Source organism: Echinococcus granulosus (assembly GCF_000524195.1).
Source record: "Echinococcus granulosus chromosome Unknown EG_S00098, whole genome shotgun sequence".
Lineage (NCBI taxonomy): Eukaryota > Metazoa > Platyhelminthes > Cestoda > Cyclophyllidea > Taeniidae > Echinococcus > Echinococcus granulosus.
In genome coordinates, this window is record NW_020170478.1 from 1 (window position 1) to 11063 (window position 11063).

The following is an 11063-nucleotide window of genomic DNA, read 5'->3' on the forward strand; positions in this document are numbered from 1 at the left end:
GCCGGGCTAATGCGTGGAGCTTTTGAATTTAATTTCTTATGCTGAATAAGCGGTCTGCTACTTTGGAAATCCTGTCCTTCCATCATTTCATCTTTTAATTAATCCAATATTGACAATTTTTTTTCCGTTGACCCTTGTACGACTGATTAACTAACCCTTGGAATTGTTAGTAATTTTTTTTCCGTTTTTTTTTAGCGAAAAAAGTCGTGGCATTTGATCTTGGTCATCTTGAGTAGTGGTTAAATTACTGCTCTTTTTTGATTCCTCTTTCTATCAAGACTTCGTTCATATTTATTATTTTCACCCTTCTATCCTTTAATGCTTTGATCAACTTTTTGCCTTTCTTTTTCGGCATCGAATCATCTCTCAAGTGCCTCCTGTTGACCATTTAATGTGTATTACCTGCCTAATTCTTACGTTTTGGTTTTGGACTCTAGTGAACTAAGAATCAATGGTCAAAATTTTATATATGCGTATTACGAGAATAAAGGCTCGAATATTCTGGAATGACCATGACCTCGTGTTGTGCATTTGTGTGCGTGTGCATTTTTCAGTGGAAATCAGCGCAACGGAGACATTTACAGATCCCACAGACGTTGGGACTCCTCACGTGACAATAGTGATGTCGGTGGGGTTCGGGGCCAACTTCCCCACTCCACCGTCGATAGACCTCGGGTCAGGCTTCGTAGAACCTCCTCAGCCTCTACCTCATCTCCTAACAATATTGGTCGCCACAATCGCAACTCCTCCGCTCCCCGTCGTCATCATTTTCCTCGTCGTCATCGGAATCGCTCTGGTCGTTCTCGTGTAAGTGTGATGCACTAACAGCCTCTCTAAGTGTCGCCTCTTGTTTTTTTTCAACTTACTATTCATTCGCCATAATTTTGATCCATAACAGAATTATTTATCAGAACTTTGATAATTCGACGATATTTTTGCTTCTAAATACTTTAATTCTTTAAGTGAAAGCTTTCGATTCTTTAGAATCGTCATAACCGATTACTTTTATTCCTGCTTTTAGTTCCAAAACCCTTCTTCTCCCATGGAGGCAGATCGGCACGTTGTCTCCACTTTAACTTATCGACTTAGAGGTTCACCGCAACATGGCCGATTTAAAGTGTGTGATCATGTCAACCGACGTCGCCGTCGTCGTCTTTGCAATCAGCCTTCCGCTTCCTCCTCCACCAATTCCTCCCCCTCTTCCTCCGCCTCCTCTCCATCCTCCTCTTCCATATCCCACCACAGTCGTCGTTATCATCGTGGCTATCGTCGGTTAGTCCCTCCCGATCAGTCTTTTGCGCGCCTTCAGTCAACCAATTTTCATCCGCATGTCTCCTCTACCTTTTCAGAAAACCCCAAGACAAATTGCCTTCAGTCGTCTTCGTACACAACTCGGCCACCTCTCCTAGCACACGAACCACACCCTCTTTCTCCAGCTCCCGCTCATCCACTCCAAGACGACACTACAAGGCACCTCCTTTGGCCACGGTTCGTCCCTCCCTTTCCCTCTCCTCTCTCTGCTTACTCTGTTTTTTTTGCGGGTTGGGGGGTTTCATTGGTAGAGCTACCTTGATCCACCACTGCTGACGGAGCTTCTAAAAGGGTAGTAACGTCTTGTTTCTAATCGGATGTGTGCTTCCTCCCATGGGCGTGTGGCTGCGTGTTTCATCCATTGGTACAGACATGCACCCAAGCGCATAGGCATACACTTGCCTCCGATCCAAAATTCTCGTTTTCCGTGCGTACACAGTGCAATCGATAAAGCACGCAAGCTATCGATTGGTCGGAGATGTATGGCGGCAGCAGCATTTGCCCATTTCACATTCGCGTGGACACGCACCTCCGCACGAACGCGTACATGCGCATATCACATCACACTGTATGGATGTGGGTGTAGGCGTGTGCACACCCGCACACACACACACACGCGTAAAGACACGGATCTGTGCTGCACACACAACAAAACGGCGTCTCTTCTGCTGCCTCTGCTGCTGCCTCGCATCCACACAACTGGGTCAAAAAGCCAGTTCCCCTAGCCCAAACGGGCTCCGTTCTCGGGCCTCTGCGTCAAATATCAACCTCATCGCTAATCATCACCGCCAGCACCACCAGCACAACTCCCTCACCACCTCGTGGTCACCTGCTGCTGCTGCTGCTCCCACCGCTACTGCTGCCACTGTTGTCCCAGCCTACCGATCGATTCCGACACCTCGGAGGGCCTTCACTACCGCCACTGCGAAGCGTCAGTCTTCCGGCAATTGGGAGTCCGCCTCCTCCTCCTCCCCCCCTGCTCCACCTCATTGCATTTCGACACCGCGGCTCCCGGCGGCAATCGCTGTCTGCGTGAAAGCTCCGCTTTCACGCTTCGCGCTCACGACCTGGTCCTCCAAACAGCCGCACTTTTGCGCTCACTCTCTCACTCCGTCCCTTCACACAGCTTCCACCTTTGCACACTCCACCCTCGCGCATTCCGTGGAAGCTTTTTCTGCTTCCCAAGAAGAGGAGCCTCTCTACATTGTCTCAACCTCTTCCTCCTCCGAAAGTAGTTCTCCCATCTCCTCCGAAATCGTCTCTGACTTCGAGGCAAACAACGCGGAAGCGGAAGCCTTTTCAGTATCAGAACCTAGCAAGAGAAGGCGCCAGGAGGAATCCTCAGTGATTTTGCCTTTTCCACCGCCATCAAGATTCGAATGCTTAGAAATGAGTGCCTCTCGACCACCACCCAGACCGCAGTCGAGCCTTGTTGGACCGCGTAGAGGCTCGGTGGCATCACGCGAGTCCTCCTTCTCACCTCCTGCCGATCGAAATGGTACCCGTGCACCCCAGCCAGCTCAAAACAACGGCACCTCGATTGCCGATATGGAGAATTCTGTGCTCTTTCGAAAACTGGAGGCCGCTGTTGCTAAAGTGGCCGCAGAGCAGCAGGAGCACGAGCGCAGCCTTCTTCTTCTTGCCGCTGGCAACCCTACTGCCTCCTCCCCCAGTGCCACCTCGCCCTCGCTTAACAACCTCCTAAATATGCTTGCCAACGTAGGGTCAGACTACCAGCTATTGCGACTGCAATTGGTAGGCGAGAAGGAGAAGAGAGCGTTGGTTGAGGCAGCACGAAAACGCATCGCAACACGCGAGGCGGCCATTCAGACTGAGGCATTGCAACTGGGCCTCAGGGACACCTGTCCCTTGTGCCAACGAACTCTTGCCACTGACAAGAAGAGCGGTGGGATGCGAATAGCCGTTCAACAATTTCTCCCCTCATTTGTGCCCCTCTCCCGTGGTGTTCCGCTGCGTCGCATGCGCTTAGGTCCACCGTTGCAGCAACAACATTCGCTCACAGGCGGGGGCAGCCCACAGCAGCGTTTCCTGTGGCCAGCCAGTGGACAGATTGTGGATGTTGTTGAAACCCTTGCAGAGCCGCCCTACCCAGTTCATACATCCCTTCTCGTGCAAACCGCTCCAATGGAGGTCACCTTTGAGGACTACTGCGAACGTGCCTGCATCTCCACCATCTCTGTTCACGGGTCGCTGCCTCCTGACACGAAAAAGACTTTCGCACCAAAGGTAGCAGTGGAAGTACCAAAAAAGGTGTTTGGGCTTCCAAAACTGCCTTCAATGAAGATGGCAGAGCTACCGAAGAAGGTGGAGGAGGCACTGAAGCTTTCGCCTCCAATGCAAGTTGAACGTCGTGATGATGATGCTGAGGAGGAAGAGGATGAAGACGAGGATGAAGACGAGGAAGAGGAATCAGAAGAGTCAGACGTGGAGATATCGCGAAAGCTGCGCCGTCAGTTGAGACGCACGCAGAAAACACAGGAGATAAATGCAGCTATAGTGCAAATGGCATTGAATCAACAGAAGAAAGAGGAGGCGGCTGCGGCTGTAGGGGCGGAGATGCAGCCTCAAATGGGTGGGGCTGCTGCTGTAACAACAGCTGATGGCTCCTCGCGTGTGGCTGAGGCACGCCAGCGAGCGAAGAAGTTCATAGAGCAGCGTAAGCTCAGCATGCAGCAGCAACAGGAAGTGGAGAGTTATGACGGATCGAGTCAGGTAAGGTCGATAATACGGGAACAACTGTTTTGTTTTTTGTGGCGGTGAGTCGAAGCTGTCGTCTTGAGCAATATCTATTCCTGTTGTTTTTCCCCTTTTTCACAGCCCCCAGAGGAGGACGTGTCCTCGAGAATTCCTCCCCTGGATGATGTCGATGGACATCTTATCTACAGTCCCCATGAATTCATTCTTGATAGATGTGAGTTGCTCGTTGAAAGTTTTGCTTTTTGTTGAAACGTTTAAGTCTGATAATATTCCCCACGTTTTTCCCTTTTCGGCTGATTCTAACAATCTATTATGACAGTTCATTCACTGTAACTCAATTCACTTCATCGTCACTGCATATAACCTTTTTCCTCCAGATGAGATAATCAAGACGCTAGGAGAGGGCACCTTCGGCAAGGTCGTCGAATGCCTCGATCATCACACGTAAGTGCTCACGGAGTCACACACGTACACACACCTGCCCTGTTCAGTCACTGCTAGACTGCAAACATGAACAATCAGATGATTGCTTTTGCAAAGTAGTCTTTCTCAAGCTATTACTATCTCCACATAATTATCCGTTTCATTATGCAAATTGCAACAGCCCCGAAGCTGCCTGTACTCCATAAATCAACCCCTTGAGTGGTAGAAAGTGCTTAAGGGATAAAGGGAGTTTGACATAAATGAGTAACCTTCCAATAGGTCTTCATTCATATTGGCGGGAGTGGCTATTTTTCTAAGCTTTGGGCAGAACGGGAAATCAACCAACCACGTGGTTCTCCTCCGTCTTAAATTGCTGTACTTTTCTTGCACGTGATTACCCCCGTCCGTCTTGTCTGCTGCCCTAAGGCACATACATACGCGCGTAGATGGAAGGGATGGATAAAAATCGGGAAGACCTCTGGCCTTCTTCGTTAGGTCTCGTGACACATAGTTAATGAATATCTTGTCACTTGTCTTGATTTTGATTGGTTGATTCGACTTTCAGGGACACGCGAATCGCTCTCAAGATAATCAAGAACGTGGATAAGTATAGAGAGGCCGCGATGCTGGAAATAAACGTTCTGAACTTCTTGCGCGAACGCGATCCCAACGATGAGTAGTAAGTACTCGCCATCACTACAAGCGCTTGTTTTTCAATTTGATGCTAAAGGACATTCTCTTTTTTTCTCTGCACAGCCTCTGTGTTCGACTACTCGATTGGTTTGACTACTTTGGACATATCTGTCTGGCTTTCGATATCCTCGGTCTTTCAGTATTCGACTTTTTGGTTAGTGTTTTGCTATCCATTGCATGCAAGTGACTAATTATACCGTTTTTCACCCTTATTACTTCCAAAATCGACTTTTTGCAGAGGGAGAACAACTACGTGGGCTACCCGATAGAGCACGTGCGGCATATTAGCTACCAACTATGCCATGCAGTGCGCTTCATGCACGACAACCAGCTGACCCACACGGATCTCAAGCCGGAGAATATTCTCTTCAATCGCTCCGACTATATATCGGTTCATAATCGGAAGAAGCGACGCTACGACCGTATTGTAAAGTGCTCTGATGTGCGCCTTATCGACTTCGGTTCGGCAACATTTGACTACGACCACCACTCCACCATCGTCTCCACTCGCCATTACCGCGCCCCTGAGGTCATTCTCGGTCCGTCAATCTGTCGCGTCTCGCTACCCCTGTCACTCTTCCTCTAGCCTTCCCAACTGACGCTCCTTTTATGCTATTTGTTCAGAGCTCGGCTGGTCCCAACCCTGCGACGTGTGGTCGATTGGCTGTATCATATTCGAGCTCTACACCGGTTACACCCTCTTTCAGGCAAGTTCCACTTCTCATTTCACATCCCTTTATTTTTACGGTTTAAGGCCGAAAATGAAGCCTACTTCATCCTTACACCCTTCCATAATGGCCTATTTATGAACAATACTTCTTAAGGAAAAGGTTTTGTCAGTCTTTGTAATATTTTAACAGGAAAGCATGTTGTACTAATAGGTGTGTATGTGGTTTATGCAGACTCACGATAATCGCGAGCACTTGGCCATGATGGAGCGAACTCTCGGCCATATCCCCTATCGGATGACTCGGAAATCACGGTACGTGTCTCCTGCAGTTCCGATATTCATGCCGCTATGATCGACATATCCACTTATACCACTCACTACATAGTTTTACGGCCTTTTTTATGCGCTTGATGACGCTGAAGAAACCTGTAGAGGGCAAAGGGCTGGACAGTCTCCAGTGAAGGAAAAAGTGCGATCAAATTTCTCTATGACACGGTAATCTGCCATTATAGAGGCTGGGGAAAACGGTGAGTGGCAGGCGGAGCCTACCACGTCAAAAACCCTTGCTTAGAAATAAAGCAACGTTTTCTTGTTGGAATATTGGTTGGATCATGGGGAAGTGAATTACTAAAAAGGTTTTCTCAGTTCTAGATCATGTTTTACTTGTTACACATCGAAAGTATGTGATTGTCGAAAACGGAAGCCCTTATCATCCCACAATTTGAAATGCTTTGAATCCGTGCTGTGATGGGAAAGGTGTATGAATTTTCCTTCGAACGGTTACTTATTTATTTCTTGGGATAAAAATTCTTTGAGCCACCCAACTTTAATGTCTCAATATTGTTAGTCGTGTGATCGTGGGATAGAAAGTACGGAAAGGCGAGGTATAGACATGTTCTCACTCTCTACTCCCGCCTACCCAGCACGGGTTTCTTCTATCACGGCCGATTGGATTGGGACTTCTACAGCCCCGAGGGGCGCTACGTACGCGAGAACTGCCGACCCCTTCTTGTGAGTGCCTCCCACGCACTCCCACCCTTCCCTATTCGCATGTCCTCTCTCCTCTACTTGTCACACCCAGTTCTGTGCATGTATTTTCTTTGCCTGTTTTGCATGCCAGGCGCTCGAACTACTTTTGTCCACGCAGTGGCGTTGTGCAGCATCTCTCCGCGCATTCGCAAAAACGCCTTCTCTCCTGCAGACCTCTCAAGGTATGTGCATGCCTACTGACCCCATTCAAGTAGCCTCACCGTCAGCGGTTTGTATGTGGATCTCCGTACGCAATTGGAATGTAATCTGCCTTTTTCGTGTTCACTTTAAGTAGACAGAGTAACGTACTTAAGGAATCATCGCAAATTATGTCATTTTTCCATCCTGTACGTCGGGATTGGAGTGACAAGTGCGCTTTCCTTTGTGCCTTCTTTCTAGCGGTACTGCAAAGAAGAGAATCAGGACACCCTTGATATGTTCGATCTCATTTCGAAGATGTTGGAGTACGATCCGGCGGATCGCATTTGCCTGGCGGCAGCAATGTCGCACCCCTTCTTCTTGCGCATCCCCTCGAACCAGCGCCTCAATTACCGCTATCACCCTCCCCATCTCCCGCCTCCACCACCACAGCAGCAGCAGTCCGCGGAGAGTGGTGGTGAGGCAAATGGTAATGCGGAGGGCGTTCGTAGAAAGACTTCGGCCTCCGCCAGCAACGTTGTGCGATGAACAACGCAGCTCTCTCCCTTCCGTCTCCTCTTTTTGTAATGCTCACGACTGCCTGCCTCCCGTCCTCTCATTACTCCTCCACACTACCACGGCCAGGATGACGACCAACACTTCAATTGTGATGTCATTAATTCAAGACACGCTTCTACCCGTCCACTATGGTGCTCCCTCTACGCGTTTGTTTTGAGCTTTCGTACGATGGCTAGGTTCTCAGGATTAGAATGACTACCCGCTTGTATGGTTATTGAGAAACCGATAGGATATTTTCGAACTCATCGCAGCCTATTAAAACTGAGGTCTCACAGTGGATGTAGCTAATTTCATGGTTGCTACTAATCGTGGCGATTCGATGCGCAGGGGCGATCCAGAATTAAAAAGCTAACAGTTACTGACCTAGCGCGGGGTTTTTTACTACGTCGAAGAATAGTATCTCGCAGAATTTGCTAGTATCTTTGACATTCCAGTTGCAATGCCAGGCAGTACAAGACTAACCACTTATTGTTTTGGGCACCGCTAGTGTCCCCGAGAGACATGCTCGTTTACCAAAGTGGTTGGATTCAAAATTAAGAGCGAAAGAGGCGGTTCCTCTGGGGGATCGGGTACAACCGTGTGGGGAATGATCGGCTCCTTCAGAGGATGAAGTGTTGAAGCATTGAAGTTGGCTCCTAATGCATGCTCATAAAATAAGCAAGGTCAGGCGCAGAGATCTGCATAAACATTTACTTGCACAAAATAGAAAATAATAGTAATAAAGGTAGGTTTCGGCGCTGCACTGACAATCGCGAAGATCGATTCTAAATAAAAAATTGGACTTAAGATTTGGAATGCACATAAGCTAACCTCAACAAGATAGTTGCAATTATCGGTGTAACAACACTCCGCACAAGTCCAATCCCGCAAGCTGCTGACAAAACAACGGTTTCGAAGGAATTGTTTTTGATTTTCACAATCCATTCTTGTTGTGCAACCCTTTGATACAAAAGGCCGTCTCTCAGAAAGTACGGTCCAAAATGGAGGCGCTATTTTCTCATTTAAACGCGAAAATATTAGTACTTGTGTGCTGAACGAAAGAAATGCAGGCGTCCTGGGAAACATGGCAGGTACGTCTAACAGTAATGCAAGAATCACGATTGCTTTCGATATTGCTGCACTCATAACAATCAAGTGCTTAAAATTTGCTACAGTATTTCGGAGTTACCCATACTTGTTCTGTACGATAAAAGCAGGAATATCAGTAACCCGGAAAACTGCATGAGCAAAATCAAAATAACGTCTATTTATTTCATTTGATGTAGTTGTCAATTTAAAGTCAGCAAGGTTATATAATTAAATAAATAAATCACTGTTCATCTCTAATAATCGGTGGTCATTTGCCGTAATTTAACAGCAAAACATGTAAAGCGAAATTTATTTTGCAAAGCTACTAAGTGAGTCATTGAACGAGCTCCTATTCAAAGGGTTGAAGATTGTAAATATTTTAAAAGACGGTCTTGTCATGACAATGTGTATCATCTTAGAAGTTCTTGAACAGACCTAATTCACTCTTCTCCTATCCCATCAATTTGGGCAAAGTGTGTGTCTGTTGACAATCGCCCAAATGTTTTACTACTTTAGTAAGGTCTGTTTATCGAATTCCTCATCGTAGCGCCTCGAAATCCTGCTAAGGCCGCAATGTAGCGTCCCAAGACTTCCCTGAAGACGAGAGAAGATACAATACTCGGACAGAATATACATATTTAGCACAGAGAAGGTGTTTGTACTGCTGGCATGGCCCGAAGGGTAGCCCACCCAGTGCGGTACAAGAGGGCTGATTCAAAAGTTCAAAAGTGGCGCCTCACCAATACAGAGAAATAAACTACCACCGTATTACATAGTCTCCATCCTCTTCTGAGCGTCGTCCCCGGCACTCCCGGAGGTCAACCTCCCGCACCAGCCATTACAAAGTTGTCGGTGCTGTAAAGAAACACCCGCGGTCCGACCGTGCCAGTCACCAGTTTAGCGTCCAACTGAGGAGCTACTTGACCTCACCGTCACTGATCCCCCTTAGCAGCTTAACTGGATCTGGAGTTTCGTCCGGTTTAGGAAATGGGTTCGGTGACAGGCGATTGTGCTGACCATTATGCCTGTCCATAGATAGATGTAGGAACACTGGCAGATCCATGGGGAGGGGGTTTTCGCGTCTGTTCTTCTTTGCCACGTCATTCTCACTTTAGAGGGTAGGTGAAGTCTGTAACGAAACTTCCAGACGGTTCACGGCTAGTGTCACCTCAGTTGATAATAGCTTTCCTGCAGGACACGGGACTGGGATAGATGCCAAAAGTATACGTCAACTTAAGTCCTTCTATGAGGGGTCATCACCATTCTCCCATCCGTAGCACGTACTTCTTCCGCTCCTCTGAGGTTTATCACGCAGAAGTGAAAAACAGGATACATAACTTTTGAGATCAGGTTCGCTTCCCGCTATCACCAATGTAGCGTCCCAAGACTTCTCTGAAGACGAAAGAAGACAAGATACTAGGGCAGAATATATGTATTTGGCACAGCGAAGGTGTTTGGGCTACTGGCATGACAAGGCCAGCCCACCCAGCGAGGTACAAGGGCGCGAATTCAAAAGTACAAAAGTGACGCCTCACGAATACCGAGGGGTAAACCGCCATCGTATTACAGTAATACGCAAAAGTATTGTGGAAGATTAAGTATTCTTAATGGTCAGAAGAGGTAAGACGCTGTCAGTTTGGCCCTAGGCCCATGTCGTAGAGAAAAGTGCAATCGACAGACAAAAACATAATATCATAATACTACATAATCCCTTTTTTCAAATTACTGTTAAGTCACTGGAGTGTCAATTAAAAAATTTTACTCGATCAGTAGTTTTTCTTCTTTTGATAACAAGTTTTCATTATTTTAGGGATTCATGAAATGATCTGAATATTTGCTGCAATAATAAAAATATATGCACTAAATACCAACGGCATTTGGCATTTTCAGTAATATTTGCTCTGACCCCTGAATTAATAGAAGAATTGCATTTTATTATCGACCCAAATTTGTCTTAGTAACAATCCACAATATGAGAGAACCCGAATCTGATAGCTTCTCAGAATAACTGATTTTTTCAATTAAATCAATTAATAAAGGTTTCACTTATACTTAAGCAGCGACAGCGTCACGGTTACTGAGAGCTAATTTCCATTTTTCTACATTAGCTTATTAGCGAAATTCGAACTTAATAATAATCTCCTTGCATATATTTAATTTCAGAAGGTACTTTTGAATCTAACTTTTAAAAGATTTTTGCCATGGACTCTTTGTCACTCCTAGACGCACACAGGAAGACACTGCAAATGAGGCCTTTAATGGAACCCACACAGAGGCTAGTGCAGATACCTCGTGTTATCATACACACGGAGAGACGAATACACGGCGAGATCGGTAGGGGGAAATTTTTGTGGAGGGACTAATGCAAGTCTGCCGCTTGGTCTCTCGCGATACCAAAGGAAAAATCAAAAAGCATCATCCTCTCTCTCCATTC

At 46.8% G+C, this 11063-nt stretch overlaps 1 protein-coding gene across 1 annotated transcript; it reads left to right on the forward strand. All coding sequences in view use genetic code 11, as the record gives it.

Annotated features, from left to right (window-relative positions):
- Nucleotides 1-622: 622 nt before the first annotated feature.
- EGR_08166 (Dual specificity protein kinase CLK2) lies at nucleotides 623-7531 on the forward strand (the record flags this gene model as incomplete). The annotated part of the gene is made up of 14 exons (XM_024497415.1): nucleotides 623-807; nucleotides 1090-1272; nucleotides 1350-1488; nucleotides 1702-4044; nucleotides 4150-4243; nucleotides 4407-4473; nucleotides 5018-5131; nucleotides 5209-5299; nucleotides 5384-5684; nucleotides 5732-5811; nucleotides 6048-6127; nucleotides 6739-6900; nucleotides 6936-7026; nucleotides 7244-7531. 14 exons carry the CDS (start codon nucleotides 623-625, stop codon nucleotides 7529-7531), a joined length of 4218 nt encoding a protein of 1405 aa, XP_024348125.1.
- Between the last annotated feature and the right edge of the window lie 3532 nt (nucleotides 7532-11063).